This window comes from Gorilla gorilla, chromosome 8, assembly GCF_029281585.2.
Source record: "Gorilla gorilla gorilla isolate KB3781 chromosome 8, NHGRI_mGorGor1-v2.1_pri, whole genome shotgun sequence".
NCBI lineage: Eukaryota > Metazoa > Chordata > Mammalia > Primates > Hominidae > Gorilla > Gorilla gorilla.
The window spans coordinates 112,526,408-112,545,923 of NC_073232.2; the positions used below are offsets into that span (position 1 = coordinate 112,526,408).

Consider the following 19,516-nt stretch of genomic DNA (forward strand, 5'->3'; position numbering starts at 1 on the left):
TGGCCTCCGGAGTCGCTGGGATTATAGGCGTGAGCCACTGCGCCTGGCCCTATCACTATGGTAACTTTACATTTATCTGAATTCCTTTTTTTTTTAGACGGAGTCTCACTCTGTTACCTAGGCTGGAGTGCAGAGGTGCAGTGTCGGCTCACTGTGCAACCTCCGCCTCCGGGTTCAAGCGATTCTCCTGCCTCAGCCTCCCAAGTAGCTGGGATTACAGGCACGCGCCACCACGCCTGGCTAATTTTTTTTTTTTTTTTGTATTAGTAGAGACGGGGTGTCACCACGTTGGCCAGGCTGGTCTCGAACTCCTGACCTCAAGTGATCCGCCCGCCTCAGCCTCCCAAAGTGCTAGGATTACAGGCGTGAGCCACCGCGCCCGGCCACTACTTGTATTGTTTTTTGTTTGTTTGTTTTGTTTTGTTTTGAGAGTCTCGTTCTGTCGCCCAGGCTGGAGTGCAGTGGCGCGATCTCGGCTCACAGCAACCTCCGCCTCCCGGGTTCAAGCGATTCTCCTGCCTCAGCCACCGCGCCCGGCCCATTATCTGGATTCTTTAGTACCTGTTCCTCTAGACTCTACGCTCCATTAAAGCAGGAACTCCATCTGTTGCAACACCTAGCACAGCGTCCGGCACACTGCAGTTCTTCAATAAATACTTGCTGCATGAAGCCCTCTCTTCACCACCACCCCCACCCCTCCTCCTCGCAAAAAAAAAAAAAAAATGCCCCAGGGAAGGGTCCCTATCTACTCTGTCCACCACTGCCCAGGGCCCATCAGTGGGCCCAATGGCTATTTAGCGAGTAAATAAATGGGGTCAGGAGAAACGAAAGGGAAAGGATGTGTCACAGGCCAGGACTGCCCCCTAAGATGGAGGAGGCCTAACTCTGGGAGCTTCCGCCTCTCCCAACGAGCGTCGCCAAGAGAAACCCCCTCAGAAGCGAAAAGGGCCAGGAAAAGAGGTCAGCCCCGGCCAGGCAAAGACATCACCTAAGCTCCCCAGCAGTCCCGTGTCTCTACGCCTTTTCCTTCTCCCTTCCCGTCATGGGAAAGACTCCCGCCCGTGTCGTCACCTACACACACGAAAGAGACACAGGGAGAGAGGCTTCCATTCACGGTCACTCACAGGCGCAGCGGTTTCTGTGCCATCTGTCCGAATAGTATGGGTTGTGACTGCCACCTAAAATTGGGAATGCGAATCCGCGCTCCCCGGAAAAATGCGACCGCGCAACAATCAGACGTCAGCGCCCTCCAGCCAATAACGGTTCACTTACTTACGGAGACCGCCGAGGGACAGAAGCCTCTCTCAGGTGTTTGCGCCTCAAGGAAGAATCAAGAGGGAAAGGGAGGAACGAAGGGAGAAAGAGGAAGTGACCGAAAGGATTCCAACTATGATTTTTTAAATTAAATTTCAGAGCACTTGAAGCGAATGAATGGCTAGGAAGTACAGAGCACAATGTCGGGTTCTAACCTGACCTAACCATATCGGTCTAGTGGGCAAGACAGACCCCCTCTATCCACGTTTCTTGTAAGTTTTTAACCTATCAAAAAGTTCAGAGGCCAGGCGCGGAGGCTCACGCCTATAATCCCAGCACTTTGGGAGGCTGAGGCGGGCGGATCACTTGAGGTCGGGCGTTCAAGACCAGCCTGGGCAACATGGTGAAACCCCGTCTCTACTACAAATACAAAAATTAGCCGGGCATGGTGGAGAATTGCTTGAACCAGGGAGGCGGGGGTTGCAGTGAGTCAAGATCGCGCCATTGCACTCCAGCCTGGACAACAAGAGCGAAACTCCGTCTCAAATTAAAAAAAAAAAAAAGTTAAAAGAATAATGGCTATTACCTTGATTCAGTAAGTCTCAGCATGTTGGCAAATTTGCTTGTGTTCTCTTTCTCTCAAAGTGCCCAAGCCCTTCCATTCTCACTGAATCATTTGAAAGTAAAGTACAGGTCGGGCGCAGTGGCTCACGCCTGTAATCCCAGCACTTTGGGAGATCCAGACCATCCTGGCTAACACGGTGAAACCCCCTCTCTACTAAAAATACAAAAAATTAGCCGGGCGTGGTGGCACGCACCTGCAGTCCCAGTTACTCGGGAGGCTGAGGCAGGGGAATCGCTTGAACCCAGGAGGAGGAAGTTGCAGTGAGCCGAGATCGCGCCACTTCACTCCAGCCTGGGCGACAGAGCAAGACTCCCTGTCAAAAAATAAAATAAAATAAAGTGCGGACAACAGGAATACATCTGCATTCATCTCCTAAGATTAGGATATCCTCCTACATAACCGTAATACTATTAACACAGCTAAGAAAATTAACATTAATTATTCAATAATATTACCTAATATACACCCATATTTAAAGTTCTCCATTTGTCCCTACAAATTGATTTTATATTTGGGGCTTGTTTTGATTCAGATGCAATCAAGTTTCACACTTGCATTTGGTTCTGTCTCTAGTTTATTTTAATCTACAAAAGCCCTCCTACCTATTTGGTTTTAGTTTTTGTAATATTGACTTTTTTGAAGGGTTCAGGCCAAATGGTAGGAAACAAGTGTGTAAGGAAATGGAAACAAGAGAGAGTTCCTGACGACTGAGGGGAAAGGAAGACTCATCAAGGCCATCTAAATAATTCAAAATTAATAAAACATAAGATTAAAGAAGAACTACAGGCCAGGCACAGTGGCTCATGCCTGTAATCCCAGCACTTTGGGAGGCTGAGGCGGGAGGTTCACTTGAGAACAGGAGTTCAAGGCCAACCTGGGCAACATAGACCTCGTCTCTACTACAAATTTAAAAAGAAAAAAAAAAAGTTAGCTGGGCATGGTGGCCGTATGCCTGTACTCCCAGGTACTCCAGAGGCTGAGGTGGGGAGATCACTTGAGCCCAGGAGATGGAGGCTTCAGCGAGCTATTACCTTGCCACTGCACTCCAGCCTGGGTGACACAGCAAGCCCTGTCTCAATAACCAAACAAAACTACAAAGTTCTGGCTTTTCCCACAGCCTACAAGCCTTCTTTTTTGTTTGTTTCTTGCCTCATAAACACTGGTGGCTCTGCTTTGCTGGCACATAAGCATGCATTTTTTCCTACTCTTTGGATAATACAGCACTGCCCAGGAGTAGCACTCAAGACTGAATCTTGAAGAAGAGCAGAAGTTTGCCAAACATGAGCAGGTAATAATTCCCAGAAGAGGATACAAAAGTAAAACATAAAAACTCATCCGTATTGAAAAATCAAAAGACTCCACGAAAAAGACTGTTAGAAATAATAAACGAATTCAGTAAAAGTTTCAGGATACCAAATCAACATACAAAAATCAGTAGCATTTATATGCACCAACAGCAAACAATCTGAAAAAGAAATCAAAAAAGCAATCTCATTTACAACAGCTACAAAGAATATAAACTACATAGGAATCAATTTAACTAAAGTGAAAGATCTATACAAGGAAAACTATACAATACTGATGAAAGAGGACACACACACAAAAAGGAAAGATATTCCACGCTTATGGATTAGAAGAATTAGTCGGGCAGATCACGAGGTCAGGAGATCGAGACCATCCTGGCTAACACGGTGAAACCCCGTCTCTCCTAAAAATACAAAAAAATTAGCCAGGCGTGGTAGCGGGCGCCTGTAGTCCCAGCTACTCGGAAGGCTGAGGCAGCAGAATGGCATGAACCCGCGAGGCAGAGCTTGCAGTGAGCGGAGATCCAGCCACTGCACTCCAGCCTCCAGCCTGGGCAACAGAGCGAGACTCCGTCTCAAAAAAAAAAAAAGAAAAAAAAAAGACAACACTACCTAAAGCAATTTACAGATTCAGTCCAATCCCCATCAAAATACAAATGGCATTCTCTAGATAGAGCAAGGATCCCCAACCCCCGGGCTATGGACCAGTACCCATCAGTAACCAGGACGCACAGCAGGAGGCGAGCGGTGGGCAAGTGAGAATAACCGCCTGAGCTCACTTCCTATCAGATTAGTGGTGGCATCAGATTCTTACAGAGGCTGGAACCCTATTGTGAAGTGCACATGCGAGGGTTCTATGGTGCTGCGTACCTTACAAGAATCTGATGCCTGATGATCTGAGGTGGAACAGTTTCATCCCCAAACCATCCCCCCATCCCTACTTTCAGCTCTCTTTTTCTAATGTAAATGTCATGTAAGAGCGTTTGTTTTTTTGTTTTGTTTTGTTTTTGTTTTTGTTTGAGACTGAGTCTCGCTCTGTCGCCCAGGCTGGAGTGCAGTGGCACGATCTAGGCTCACTGCAAGCTCCGCCTCCCGGGTTCACGCCATTCTCCTGCCTCAGCCTCCAGAGTAGCTGGGACTACAGGCACCCGCCACCACGCCTGGCTAATTTTGTTTTTGTATTTTTAGTAGAGACGGGTTTTCACCGTGTTAGCCAGGATGGTCTCGATTTCCTTGACCTCGTGATCCGCCCGCCTCGGCCTCTCAAAGTGCTGGGATTACAGGCGTGAGCCACCGCGCCCGGCCACGATAGTTTTATTTGACGTCAGGACTGTTTTGTAGACCGAGGTGTGATAGATGTGGCACGCACCAGCCACGGTTTCCACCGTCCCCAGAGCGTGGAGAGGCAGCGCCACTGCTCTCAAGGTTAATGACAACTCAATAAAGCACTGCTTTTATTTTTTGCAGTCTTCAATTTGAGAAAGGCCAGAAATAAGGTTTTCAATAAATATGGTTCATACCATTAAAAAAAAAATCCCCCTGCGTCCACGGAAAAATTGTCTTCCATAAAAGCGGTCCCTGGTGCCAAAAAGGTTAGGGACTGCTGCTCTACAGAAATAGAAATAGAAAAAACAATCCTAAAATCTATATGGAACCACAAAAGACCCCAAAGAGACAAAGCAATCCTGAGCAAAAAGCACAAAGCTGAAGGCATCATACTACCCAACCTCAAAATCTACTACAAAGCTATGGTAACCCAATCAGTATGGTACTGACATAAAAATAGACACATAGACCAATGGAACATATATAAATCCATGCATTTACAGCTAACTCATTTTATGTCAATACCAAAAGTACAAAGGTGCCAAGAACATTCAATGAGGAAAGGACAGTCTCTTCAATAAATGATTCTTGGAGAACTGGATAGCCCTATACTGAAGAATGAAACTCAATTCTATCTCTCACCATATACAAAAATCGCATCAAAATGGATAAAGACTTAAACCTAACACATGAAACTATGAAGCTACCAGAAGAAAATACTGGAGAAATGTTCCAAGATATTGATCTGGGCAAAAATTTTTTGTATAAGACTTCAAAAGCACAGGCAACAAAAGCAAAAATAGACTAATATGATTATATCAAACTAAAAAGCTCTGCACAGCAAAGGAAACAATCAACAAAGTGAAGAGGCAACCCACAGAATGGAAGAAAATATTTGCAAACTATCCATCTGACAAGAGATTAATAACCAGAATAAATATAACAAGGAGCTCAAACAACTCAATAGCGAAAAAAACCCACAAAAAGTCCTGTCTAAAAATGGGCAAAGCCATATGTGGTGGTGCTTGCCTGTAGTCCCAGCTACTCAGGAGGCTGAAGCAGGAGGGTTTTTTTTGGCGGGGGAGGGGGTGGGGAGATGGAGTCTCACTTTGTCACCCAGGTTGGAGTGCAGTGGCACAGTCTCAGCTCACTGCAACTTCCACCTCTGGGGTCCAAGTGATTCTCCGGCCTCAGCCTCCCAAGTAGCTGGGATTACAGGTGCTCACCACCATGCCTGGCTAATTTTTTGTAGTTTTAGTAGAGATAGGGTTTCACTATGTTGGCCAGGCTGGCCTTGAACTCCTGACCTCAGATGGTCCACCTACTCAGCTTCCCAAAGTGCTGGGATTACAGGCCTCAGCCACTATGCCCAGTCCCGGGAGGACTGTTTGAGCCGAGTTTGATTCCAGCATGGGCAACATAATGAGAACTCATCTCTTAAAAAAACAAAGGGGGGGAGGGGAGCAAAAGATCAAAATAGACATTTCTCAAGACATACAAATGGCCAACAGCTATAAGAAAAAATGCTTAACATCACCAATCATCAGAGAAATGCAAATCAAAGCCACAACAAGATATCACCTCATCCCACTTAAAATTTCCTATCAAGAAGACAGGAATTAACAGATGCTGGCAAGGATGCAGAGAAAGAGGAAGTCTTGTACACAGTTGGTGGGAATGTAAATTAGTACAGCCACTATGGAAAATTGTATGGAGTTTCCTCCAAAAACTAAAAATAGAACTACAATATGATCCAGCAAATTCCACTACTGGGTATGTATCCAAAAGAAAGGAAATCAATATATCAAAGAGATATATGCACTCTCATGTTTATTGCAGCACTATACACAATAGCTAAAATATGGAATCAACCTAAGTGTCCATCAATGGATGAATGGGTAAAGAAAATGTGGTATATATACACAATGGAATATTGTTCAGCCATAAAAGGAATGAAATTCTGTCATTCTCAGCAACATGGATGAAACTGGAGGTGATTGTGTTAACTGAACTAAGCCAAGCACAGAAAAGACAAATATTACATGTTCTCACTCACATGTGGGAGCTAAAAAAGTGGATCTCATGGAGATGGAGGTAGATTGGTGGTTACCAGAGGCCAGGAAAGGTAGTGGGGATGTGAGGATGAAGAGTTTGATTAGTGGACACAAATACAGAAGAAATAAGACCTATGATAGATCAGTAGAGTAACTATAGCTAATGTTAATCTATTGTACATTTCAAAATAGGTAGAAGAGAATAATTCAAATAATGTTCCTAGCATAAAGACAAGATAAATATTAAGGTGAAGGACATCCCAATAACTCTTGATTTAATATTTACACATTATATACATGTATTAAATGATCACATGTACTCTGAAAATACATACATCTATTACACATCAATAAAAAAACTCATCCATTAAATTCTGTATTATCTTTGCAACTTTCCTGTAAATCTAAATCTATTTTTAAAAAGTTTATGAAAACTCATCCATGGGAATTTAAGGTGGCTGAAGATAGCTGAACACAGTGTAACAGGAAATAAAAACTTTTTAAAAATAGATCAACATGGCTGGGTGCGGTGGCTCACACCTGTAATCCCAGCACTTTGGGAGGCCGAGGTGGGTGGATCATTTGGGGTCAGGAGTTCGAGACCAGCCTGGCCAACATGGTGAAACCCCGTCTCTACTAAAAATACAAAAATTAGCCTGGCGTGGTGGTGGGCACCTGTAAATCTCAACTACTCAGGAGGCTGAGGCAGGAGAATCGCTTGAACCCGGGAAACAGAGGTTGCAGTGAGCTAAGATCACACCACTGCACTCCAGCCCAGGCAACAGAGCAAGACTTCATCTCAAAAAAAAAAAAAAAATAGATCAATACATGCACGGAAAAGGAAAAGGGTTGGAAGAAGGGGTAAGACTGATTCTATGTTAAGATAGTAGAGTTACAGTTTAATTCCTCTTTTGTTTTTTATTTAAGAAAAATGTTTAAATAGGGGCCTTATGTTAGGGACGGTGGTTCATGCCTACAATCCCAGCACTCTGGCAGGCTGTGGTAAGAGAATCACTTGAGGCCAGTTCAAGACCAGCCTGGAAAACATAGTGAGACTCCATCTGTATAAAAAATAATTAGCAAGGCATGGTGGAGCGTGCTGGTAGTCCCAGCTATTCAGGAGGCTGAGGTGGGAAGATCAGTTGAGCCTAGGAGGTCAAGGTGAGCTATTATCACACCACCACACTCCAGCCTGGGTGACAATAGAGACCCTGTCTATAAACAAACAAACAAACACAAGGGACTTGTATGCGTAATGAAAGTCTAGATTTTTCAAAGAGGCCATGATAAGTCACCATAGGGTTCTAAGCAGGAGTAATAGGGCCAGTTTACATTTTTAAGATTGCTCTGGCAGCAGTGTGGAGGGTGGTTGGGAGGGACAGTTAAGATGAGAAGAGACCACAGCAACAGTCCAGGAAGAACAGAGGATAAATGATGACTGTCTGGAACAGAGGGGAAATGACAGAAACAGAAGTAAGAAACTCTTTGGGATATGTAATTGGGGACCTCAGACACCTTCCCAGCTGCTAATGTTGTGTTCTGGGTAAGGCTGCCTATCTTTCAACCTAGACTGGTCAGTCAGTATGTCCCATTGTCTGATGTTTTTAGTGGGAAAAGAAGTCGATTAGGTCCCTAAGATCCCCCCAACTCCTACATACACAGTAGGAAGGTATTTTATAAAATCCTTTATTTTATGAGTGGCAATCGTCACCTCCCTACCCAACACATAAACACACATACCCATCTAGTCTTTGTTTTCATCACATTTCCCAAACTGATCGCATGTCAATGTGACTCACATAGAAAATAAACAAGAGGGGCCCATCACATACGCCAAGTTATCAATACTCCTTTCACCATTTCTGCTCAATCTAGAAGACTCAGCTTGGAATTATTTTAAGATTTTATGTTATTTGCAATGTTATGGAAAAGTAAGTTACCGACATTCACAAGGTGATAAGCTGCAAAGAACAAGTTTGTTTTGTTTTCCTTTTTAAATTTAGAATCTTGTTTAAACACATTAGCATCATTAACAGAAAAAAAAACGACCATTTACATAGTAACTAAAAAACCAGCCACTTAAGAAAATAATGTAGTAATCAACCACTACCAGAGAAAATAGGTCCTCTCATTTGATTTTACTGGTAAGTCCAGCTGTTTTCTGAACTTTGTGAGAGTCTCTGTCCTGAATATGGCAAAGCATTCAAGTAAAAGGTAGGAAGTTATAAGTGTGAGATTCTGAGGGATTCTGTCTCAAAGAAGGTTCAGGAATAGCCACAGTCCTCCAGTTTACTCGAATGTTGAGATGTTCCTGTGATGACCAGCATAATTTCCTTTTGAGGAATTTTCACAATTCATCAGCCTCAGGATTCAGGTTTTATAAGACATTCTTCCACATTAAAAAAAAAAGACTGTCCCATAGAAATAAGTTTCTCATCGCTTCTCCAGCTTCTTGTACTTGGCTTCTGTGAGGGATGAGGGAGAGTTACATCTTTTAAAACTGGCTCTTACAAAGACAGTTTTTAGTTAGCATTTCCAGTCAAGTTTTAAAAATATGTATAATATTACTAAAAATCTATTAGCTTCAATCTCATCATCTGTCCAAATACACGGATCACTGATCTGTAAAACTTGGAATAAGAATTCAAGCACAGACACTCAGAATTGAGAGCCTAACACAGGTTCACGAAGTCCTCACCCTGTCAACAGCACCTACTTAGACAGCTCCACCAGGATGGGGCATATCTGTCACTTGACCTATCGGGAGCCTTATTAAAAAACTGCCTCTCTCAGCACTGTCCCAGGTGTTCTCTGGAACCAGACTGGAACCCTCAGGAAGTATAAATGTATGTTTCCTCCTGTATGTTCTTATCCTTACACCTTACTCCAGGAAAGCAATTTTGAAAGATACAGATATTTAAAAGGCCATCAAATAAGCCTCTTACTGTGACATTCCGTTTTTCTATTAAAACCATGAAAGCACCTGGTTTCACAACTTTAACAGAAAAAGGGACTCTGTCACAAATGGTTACTGTGAACCAAGATACTTTCTACATGGTAAGGTTACTCCGCCTTCTACGCGGTAAGGTTCACAGTAATCACTGGCTAAATGTAACTGTAGAAAATAAAACTGATTGTTAATCGCCACCCATATCAAATCCCAGCCTACTACAAACTACTTTCTTGAAGTAGTCAGCCCTTGTTAAATGATGAAAATAAAATAATCTGTAAATGTTATAAGGACAAAAACAAACTCAGGCCAGATGTGATGGCTCAGGCCTGTGATTCCAGCTACTTGAGAGGCTGAGGTGGGAGGATTGCTTAACGCCATGAGCTCGAGACCAGCCTGGGCAACACAGCAAGGCCTTGTTTCAAAAACAAATTTTTTAAAGTAGCTGGATGTGATGGTGCACACCTGTAGTCCCAGGTACTCAGGAGGCTGAGGAAGGAGGATCACTAGAGCCCAGGAGTTCAAGGCTACAGTGAGCTATGATCACGTCATTGCACCCTAGCCTGGGTGACACAGCAAGACCTCATCTCTTATAGAAAAAAAAACAAAACAACAACAACAAAAAACCCACTAAATTCTTTACTTTTAACCATGTATGTAAGAGCCAGAGCCAGTTAGCAAACCACTAGTACTAAAAATACTAGTTTCTTCCTCAAAGGAAAAGTGATCTTTCAAAAAAATCCTCAACTGACTATTCATTTAAGACATATTTATCTACATTATTAAAGGTGCTTCTGCTTTCTCAACTACAAATAAGAACTTGAGCTTTGTAAGCAAACAGACCTGCTTAGAAATATGGCTCTTCCCTGTACTGGCTTAGTGTCCTTAAGCAACTTACTTATCCCCTTAAACCACAGTTTCCTTGCCTACAAAATGGGGATAAAAATCATGTACTTGAACCAGACGTAGTGGCTCACACCTATAATCCCAGCACTTTGGGAGGCTGAGGCGGGCGGATCACGAGGTCAGGAGTTCAAGACCAGCCTGGCCAACATGGTGAAACCTCGTCTCTACTAAAAGTACAAAAAAAAATCATGTACTTACCTCACAGATTATTGGGAAGATAAAAAACATAATACAGGCCAGGCCGAGGTGGGCAGATCACTTGAGGTTGGGAGATCGAGACCAGTCTGACCAACATGGAGAAACCCCGTCTCTACTAAAAATACAAAATTAGCCAGGCGTGGTGGCGCGCCTGTAATCCCAGCTACTTGGGGGGCTGAGGCAGGAGAATCGCTTGAACCCAGACCCAGGAGGCGGAGGTTGCGGTGAGCCGAGATCGCACCATTGCACTCCAGCTTGGGCAACAAGAGTGAAACTTGTCTCAAAAAAAACAAACACAAAAACCAAACATAATACATGTAAAGCACTAAGAACAGTGCCTGATATATCATTAAGTAATCAGGAAATGTTATTTTTATTAATATAATAATAAATTACTAAGGTTTTGTGAAGATTAATAGATCACTGTAGGCACACCATAAATGTTAACTATTATGTTTACTAAGAATATGCTGGCAAGAAGCAGTCTTTATTACATCAAAACAGAAGTAAAAACGGTTACCCAGTTTTTTTGAATATGCATCCAACTTGTAAGCTGCCTGCTCAAGAGCTGCTACCTGCTCTTCAATGACATTGATCTGATCCAGATAAGGCTGCAGTCCAGCATCTTTAAAAACAAAGAAAAACTTCATGTTTATATGGCTTTATCAACAAGGAATATAGGAAAAGAGTGGAAAAGTAATAATGCTAGTGTCTCTTCAGCTATGCTAAGACAGATTAGGTGGTGTGACATGATTCTGAGCACTAGCAGGGCAGATGCTTTAGAAGACAGTAGCTAGTTGATCAGGCATGACTGTGGCCCAGACTTAGTGTCTCTCATCTACTAATTTTCCATTCTTTTTAGTTTCTTGCTCCTTGAGCAATCTTTCCATTACTGATTCTGTTTCTTGGGTACTCCCATACCAAGAAAGAGCACCCTAGAGAAAAGGAACACAAAAACAATAAGTCAATGGAAAAAATATATTCGACTACTCTAAATTAGTGTTTTCCATTATAGAGTTTTTGGTTTTCTGCTTATAGAGTAATCCTTTATGGATTTGTAAATCAATTCATTAGAATCTGGCCACCCTTCCTTTGCCCCCTCCCATTCCAGGAATAAACTGATAAAATCAAGATTTAGAAGCAAAAATACCCATACAAACAAAACATGCTAATCCTCAGAATGGAAGAAATTCATCTTAAATTTGGAATTCATTTTTAGAAAACAAGCTCCCACAAGACAAGGATGTCATGTTCCCTCCTCTTCTCCATGGCCCCAAGCACAAAAGAACATTAAATACAAACATGTTTAATTACAACTATTATTACTTACATTTCTGGTTTAAGTCCTTTAAGTTCCTACTAATGTTTATAGCAATATCTTTCATTTCAAGATACTTCAAGCTGGTGAGTTTATTCATATTTTCCAGGAGCTTATAGTCTTCACTGGTGGCTTGAAAATTAAACAGAAGATGTAATGTCTTTAAGATTTGTCTTAAATCATTAGAATGTGGGAGTATAAGCTAAGTGGTAGTGCAAGGCAGGACCAAGGAAGTGTCAAAGGAGTGGGCCACTTTTGATCTATGACATTTATAACTCAGCCTATGTACTCTGAAAGTCTAGGTAGAAATTCAGGCAACAATCAGAAAACTATTTAAACCAAACAAGATCCAGAAGGTTCAGGATCATGGTTACAAAGGGAAATGATAAACTCATGTCCTAAGAAAAGGGAGGTAAAATAGTCTTGGTACTTCTACAGCATGAAAACATTTAACTTATATACATATAATATATATACTATCAGGCTGGGCACGGTGGCTCATGCCTGTAATCCCAGCACTTTGGGAAGCCGAGGCGGGTGATCACGAGGTCAGGAGTTCAAGACCAACCTGGCCAAGATAGTGAAACCTCATTCTACTAAAAATACAAAACAATTAGCCAGGCGTGGTGGCAGGCACCTGTAATCTCAGCTACTCGGGAGGCTGAGGCAGAGAATTGCTTGAATCCAGGAGGCGGAGGTTGCAGTGAGCCGAGATTGCGCCACTGCACTCCAGCCTGGGTGACAGAGTGAGACTCCATCTCAAAAAAAAAAAAAAAAAAAAAAAAAATATATATATATATATACACACACACACACTATCAGCTAGGACCTCACTACTTCTTAGTAACTCGTTTATTACCATGTATAATTCTATATTGCATTTTATGCAGTGACATTTCCAAACCATCTGTCTGCTTCTCATATCCTCAGTTCTTTCCCTATCCCCATTCAAAGCAAATGGTCTCTACTCCAATTTTCCTAAAGGCCAAGTCCATTAACATAAGCTGCTTCAACCTCTCTGCCTTACTTCTTTTGTTTTTTGTTTTTCTCTCTGCCTTACTTCTAAACTTCTCTGGATCTTAATATCTTCCCAAGAGGCAGAAGTGTTCCTATTCTTGCCAAGACAACCCCCTCCTCTTGTGGCCTTGAGCCCAAACACTTCTACTTCTTCAGGGCCTCTCTTCAATCATCTCCTTTCACTTGCATTTCCAAATTCTCCCTCTCTCCTGGCACCTTCCTCTCTATGTAGCAATATACTCAGATTTCTTCCAGCTCAAAAGCACTCTCTCTATTCTGCTACATCTATATCATTTGCTCAGTAAAGCAAAGGAGCTTCACTGCTAAACAATTTGAAAAAGTAGCTGACACTCACTACATCCTCTTCCTTACCATTTACTTGCATATACCCTTGTAGTCTGGTTTTTGGCCCTACCATCCAGAGATTACATGCTCCAAAGTCATCCGTGCTCTGCTAACCACCAAATCCATGGCATTTGCTCAGTTCTTATCCTCCTAAACCTCTCCATTGTCTTGGACACTACTGATCTCCTTCTCTTTGGGAAATGCTCATTTCCTTTGGCTGCTATGGCATTGTACTACACTGATGATTTTCTAAACTCTAACTGCTCTTCTTAGATGTCTATGCCAGATGCTTTCTTATCAGACCCCCTTAACTATCAGTTCTCAACTGTTTCTCAGCTGTAACACATAACTGATGTTTACATGGATAGCACATACCTATGGGCATTCCCAGGCTTTTGCTAGAAACTAGCATAGTTTAACAGGAAATATCAATTTACTCTTAAATTCAATAAAGCATTTGTGCGAGTAAGAATAACAGTCACAGGAAAATAACAATTTGCTTAAAATTAATTATATAATAAATCATTTGGAAACCTAGGTACTTTAAGTGTTACTAAAAACAAATTAAGTGCACCATACAGGCATTCCCTGACATTTTAGCCTAGGCTGTCTTACCTACTTCTAAGCTCTTCCTTGGCAATCTCATCCTGCACAGCGTCCAATCACACCACTATGAAAGTGACTCTGAAATCTGTTTCTTGTGCTCTGATCAATCTCTGAGCTCTGGAATCCAATGTACAAGTCACCTGAGTTCCCTAGTTACATCAACAAGCAGCCAACCCAAAACTGAAAACATTTTCACACTAAACATGGTTCCTCTTTCCAGCTATTTTGGCTGATGGCACCACCCAGGCTTAAAACCTCAGATACATCTTGGTCTGCTTTCATCCCTCAGTATCTACTTAAACAAGCCCTATAAAGTCCACTTCTGTAATGTTGTTGCACCCATGTTCTCCTTTCCATTCCTTTTACCACCACTCTGCCTCAGATCTTCATTACTTTTCTTTTCTTTTATTATTATTAGATTACTTGGAGCACGTAACCTCTGGATGGTAGGGGAAAAGACAAGACTACAAGGATGGAGTCGTGCTATGTTGCCCAGGCTGGTCTTAAACTACTGGCCTCAAGCAATCCTCCTGCCTCCCAAAGTGCTAGGATTACAGGCATGAGCCACGGTGCCTGGTCCTCTATTACTTTTTATCTGAATTATTGCTCATCTCTCTCTGTTCTCTCTCCCCCATATCTACACTCTCATATTTATACTGCTATCAAATTAGTCTCTCTAAAACAAAGGTCACAGCTAGGCATTGCACCTCATGCCTGTAATCCCAGCACTTTGGGAGGCCAAGGTGGGCAGATCACTTGAGGTCAGGAGTTCAAGTCCAGCCTGGCCAACATGGCAAAACCTCATCTCTACTAAAAATAAAAAAAAAAATTAGCCAGGCGTGGTGGCGTGTGCTTGTAATCCCAGCTACTTTGGAGGCTGGGGCAGGAAAATTGCTTGAACCCGGGAGACGGAGGTTGCAGTGAGCCAAGATTGCACCACTGCATTCCAGCCTGCGCAACAAAAGCGAAAACTCCATCTAAATAAAATAAAATAAAACAAGGGTGACATATTCAAACACCTAGAAGCCAGCAAGATAATGTAAATGAGTAAAGTAAGCCAAGTGCTTGCACATTATATGCATAAGAAAATTATTCACTTCCATGAAGAAATGCTTCCCCTTACTTCTTGCAATATGCAATCCTCTTAGCCCATCATTTACTTTACCAGCTTTGATAGAGCCATTGGTATAGAAAACCATTTCTGTACTGCTACTAATAAAAATAACAGTAGAGAACAGTGATCAATGGCACTTGACACTAGTTCCCAGTAAAGGGAGAAAACAGAAAGTGGTAAGGACAAATTAGATAGCACTAGTCCTTTTAAGAGGCAGCTGCTCAGCTCTAGTCAATTATAGCCTTGAAAGAATGCAGGGGCTAGTAGCACCAAATCTTTGGAATTGTTAAAGAGAAGCCAAACACCTACATTTTGTTACTTGGTTTCTCTTGCTCAAAAATAAACAAACAAATAATCAGGCTGATAACTTACAGAGTCACAGCTGGGTGCAGCGGCTCACACCTGTAATCCCAGCATTTTGGGAAGCTGAGGTGTTAGGATCACTTGAGGCCAGCTTGGGCAACGGAGCAGACCTCATCTCTATGATTTATTTATTTAGGACAGAGTCTCCCTCCATCACCCAGGCTGCAGTGCAATGGCACGATCACAGCTCACTATAACCTCCACCTCTCAGGTCAAGCGATTCTCCCGTGTCAGCCTCCTGAGTAGCTGGGATTATAGGTGTGTGCCACCACACCTGGCTAATTTTTGTATTTTTAGTAGAAGCAGGGTTTTGCCATGTTGAGCAGGCTGGTCTGGAACTCCTGACCTCAGGTGATCCGCCTGCCTAGGCCTCCCGAAGTGCTGGGATTACAGGCGTGAGCCACCGTGCCTGGCCATATTTTTTTAAATAATAATAATAATAAAAGAAAAGTAATGAAGATCTCAGGCAGAGTGGTGGTAAAAGGAATGGAAAGGAGAGCATGGGTGCAAGAACATTACAGAAGTGGAATTTACAGGACTTGTTCAAGTAGATATTGAGGGATGGAAGCAGACTAAGATGTATCTGGGGTTTTAAGCCTGGGTGGTGCCATCAACCAAAATAGATGGAAAGAGGATCACTTGAGCTCAGGAGTTCAAGACCAGCCCAGGCAACATAGTGAGACCCTGTCTCTTAAAAACAGAAAAAGAAAAAAAAAAAATTACAGATTCACAACCCCTACTATTCTGTATCAAGCCTTTTCTCATAGATTCTGATTCACAAAGTTAGCTTACAGTAATTTCCTGGGGAAGTGAAACAATTTAATAAATGTTTTTGAGATGCTGTACTGGACCAGACTTCACTTTCTTTCTTTTTCTTTTTTCTTTCTTATTTTTTTTGAAATGGAGTCACACTCTGTCGCCCAGGCTGGAGTGCAAGTGGCGTGATCTCAGTCCACTGCAACCTGCAACCTCCACCTCCTGGGTTCAAGCGATTCTCCTGCCCCAGTCTCCCCAGTAGCTGGGATTACAGGCGCCCGCCACCACGGCCGGCTAATTTTTGTATTTTTAGTGGAGACAGGATTTCGCCATTTTGCCCAGGCTGGTCTCAAACTCCTGACCTCAAGTGATCCACCAGCCTCGGCCTCTGGGATTAAAGGCATGAGCCACCGCGCCCGGCCCATACTTCACTTTCTGATCCTCCTCCACACATAGGTCATGTGTCCACTTGGAAACGATCAAACACTAGTCATGTCCCAAAGGATGGGTTATCAAATCCTCAGACCAAACTAATAGGTCCCTAAATCTGCAGGTCACTCCCCGTTCCTCAATTTCATTTCTCTTTATCCCGGTAAACACATCTTCTGCTTTAGCCAAACACACTGCTTGCACATACCACCTCATTCACTAGTTGTATCATCTCCCTCTTTTCCACCAATAATTCCCTTCACAACCCTGCTCAAAATACACTTTCCCCAAGGAAGCACTTCTTGATTACTGTTGCTGGATATGAACTCTTTTTTGTTATTGTTTTCTCATTAGTCTATGTTACAGAGGCCTGCAGAGTTGTATTCTCTTTCTCTCCCATTCATGGCCTCCCCCAACTTCCAACAGGCCTGTCTCAGGGCATGCAGGGTAGGAAGGGAGCTGCAGACTGATGCTGCCAACCATCTCCCAGGCCTCCTGGGCCAAACCGCACCCGAATCAACCCAGACCCCGCCTCACCCGTCAGTTCCCCAGTTAGGTAAGTGGCCATTTTGGAGAACATGTCCCGGCAGAGCTCAGTGATGTCAGCTTCAGCAGGCTCCTTTGCTTCCTCAGCTGTCTCCACGGCAGCATCGTCTGGGCCAAGGGAGAATGACTAAGTGTCCCGCCTACACCCGGTGCTAATCCAGCCAAAGCAGCCTGTTCCGACATCCCTCCACTTGCCTTCATTCCATCAAGTCGGCTCCATTCTCCATCTGCCATAATTTCAAGTCCTTCACTGCGTCCCTGCCCATCTGACACACCAACTCGCCTCCCTCGCACCGCCCTTCGCCCATACCCGGCACCCCCGCTAAACCATCCCAGTCACCCTGACAGGACAAACACTCGCGCGCAGCGACAAGTGCACTCCTCTCACCAGCCCGTTCCTGCCAGGTGAGCCACCACACACTCAACCTCGCCCACCCGAGACGGAGCCCCAAGCCCCCCACCGGACGCTTCCTCCCCATCCATTCCGGGTACCTCGGGCGGGCTCATCACGCCGAGTCGCCAGTACGCCCTCGGCTGCCGCCGCCATGGCGGACCCCGCGCTGTTTCCGGGCCGGGGTGCTGCGCATGCGCACTGGGTGTGCCCCGCCCACCCGGCCGGCCCTGCAGTCCTGCGCCTAGCGGTCCAGTCCAGCCTCAGGTCTGTGACACAGCAAAGGGCAATTCCGGAGCCGAAATTGAAGCTACGCCAGGCTGTTGTGAATTGATCCACTGCCAACAGTCGCGACGTCTGGGACTGAGGGCGAGCTCATTCCTACAGTCACACCCTGGAGGGATCACTCATCTTGTACCACTCACGACCCGTCTGGGAATAGTCAACCCTGTTTGTGGCCTGCTGACCAAAACCACTGAAGACGGGTTGCCCCCTCTCCTAACACTCCGCGCTGGAGTTAGTCATCAAAAGATTGCTCAGGGAATCCAAAGTTTTACAGGTTGTCTCGTCCACACTTTGGGAAACCTTCAGGCATTGATCCCTGGTCCTAAATACTGTCCCTCCCAATGTCCTGAGTTAACACCAACTCACTGGCCCCTATTTCTTAAACTGCAGGCAGGCATCTACTTCTCTTCAGTTGATACAGCCTTCCTTGAAGAAAGCTTGGACTGTAACTTTATTAGGGCTGAGGATACACTCTGGTTATCTTAATTGCATTTAAGCTGTTTCACAAGCCTCCTAGGTGTACAGAGTACTTAATGGGATGGGAGAACAGGAGTGAGTGAAAGAGATGGATGAGAAGAAGTGACTGGGGAGCAATTGAAGGTGCAAAATGAGGAGGGATAAAGGCCACAGAAGAAGGGATAGGAGATATTCAGCAGGCCTCAGGCAGGCTCCTGGACACCCAAAATCTTGGTAGTTTCTTTTCTTATCCCTGGTTATCCTCCCTCTGCACCCTCTCACCCCACCCCGATGCCAGTACGTACACACACACGCCAGCTACCCCTTATCCCCAGCCCTTCTACCCTAACTGTCTCCACCCTGAGGACTGAGTCTCACTTGTAACCTGTCCCTACTTTTCCTATGGTGCAACCATAGTAGCCATTATTTCAAGCCATTCCTGCGAGCCAGAAGTTCTTTTTTTTGAAACAGAGTCTCGCTCTGTCACCCAGGCTGGAGTACAGTAACGTGATCTCGGCTCAGCTCACTGCAACCTCCACCTCCCGAGTTCAAACGATTCTCATGCCTCAGCCTCCCAAGTAGCTGGGATAACAGGCACGCACCACCACACCCGGCTAATTTGTTTGTATTTTTATTAAAGACAGGATTTCAGCATTTTGCCCAGGCTTGTCTGGAACTTCTGGCCTCAAGTGATCCACCCAACATAGCCTCCCAAAGTGCTGGGATTACAAGCGTGAGTCACCGTGCTAGGCCTAGAAGTTCTTATAGCCCAGCTCCTTCACATCACTGCACCTACTCTATACCTCCTAGAGAGCATGAACCTATTCCAGCCCAGGCACATGGATGGCTCACAATTTCAGCCTTTCTTCCCTCTATAATACCAGAAGCAAATGCAAAGTCCAAGTTTTCCTAAGGAGTTTTATTGATAGCCACCATGGAAACCCACATGGTCTTATGGAAGAATAATGTCAGAACCCACCACATATTAATTCAAAGATCTCTGAATCCTGAGGTCATTTCCTTGCCTGATTCCCTTCAGGCTCCATTTTTATCTCCTGGTTAAAGCCCACTCAGTTTCCAGGTTCAGTGGACCAGGAGGCAGCCTCTTGCAGAAGATCCTTCATAGACTTTGCTCCAGGAGTGCCTCACACTTAACTCCTCTGCATCATTGGAATCTCACCATGTGAGAGTCTCCTCTCCTCTAAGGCTTCCTCTTCTCTTTTATAGGGAACCTCTGTGGGGGAAAACGAGAAACCCATGGGTGCTAGCAACA

The 19,516-nt window shown here is 44.1% G+C and overlaps 3 protein-coding genes across 17 annotated transcripts in view; all 3 read right to left on the reverse strand.

Moving 5' to 3' along the window:
* The window catches only part of CWF19L1 (CWF19 like cell cycle control factor 1), a 35,714-nt gene extending 34,461 nt beyond the window's left edge, over positions 1–1,253 (reverse strand). For 2 of the 12 annotated variants that reach the window (XM_031015731.3, XM_055352741.2), the window contains exon 1: positions 1,125–1,240. In XM_031015731.3, coding sequence (XP_030871591.2) covers positions 1,125–1,147 — 23 coding nt within the window. In that variant the 5' untranslated portion in view covers positions 1,148–1,240. Of the gene's footprint in view, positions 1–561; positions 734–988; positions 1,008–1,071 lie in introns of those variants that run through there. The other 10 variants (XM_055352743.2, XM_055352740.2, XM_063710415.1 and 7 more) reach the window with 8 other exon arrangements.
* A 5,069-nt stretch (positions 1,254–6,322) lies between these two features.
* BLOC1S2 (biogenesis of lysosomal organelles complex 1 subunit 2) lies at positions 6,323–17,723 on the reverse strand. 4 transcript variants are annotated; one of them, XM_063710417.1, is made up of 6 exons: positions 17,604–17,677; positions 17,307–17,338; positions 17,103–17,219; positions 11,948–12,067; positions 11,138–11,242; positions 6,323–9,028 (listed from the first exon to the last, which is right to left on the reverse strand). In XM_063710417.1, the coding sequence occupies exons 3-6, from the start codon at positions 17,143–17,145 to the stop codon at positions 8,997–8,999; spliced, it is 300 nt and encodes a 99-aa protein (XP_063566487.1). In that variant the 5' UTR covers positions 17,146–17,219; positions 17,307–17,338; positions 17,604–17,677; the 3' UTR covers positions 6,323–8,996. The 4 variants fall into 4 exon arrangements, with proteins under 4 accessions (XP_063566487.1, XP_018891020.1, XP_018891021.1 ...); XM_019035475.4 differs by lacking the exon at positions 17,307–17,338 and having other exon boundaries at positions 17,604–17,713; XM_019035476.4 differs by lacking the exons at positions 17,103–17,219; positions 17,307–17,338 and having other exon boundaries at positions 17,604–17,723.
* Positions 17,724–19,224: 1,501 nt separating this feature from the next.
* The window catches only part of PKD2L1 (polycystin 2 like 1, transient receptor potential cation channel), a 41,763-nt gene continuing 41,471 nt past the window's right edge, over positions 19,225–19,516 (reverse strand). The window contains 1 exon segment of the mRNA XM_004049946.5: positions 19,225–19,477. Within this exon segment, the coding sequence (XP_004049994.3) occupies positions 19,395–19,477 (83 nt within the window). The 3' untranslated portion in view covers positions 19,225–19,394.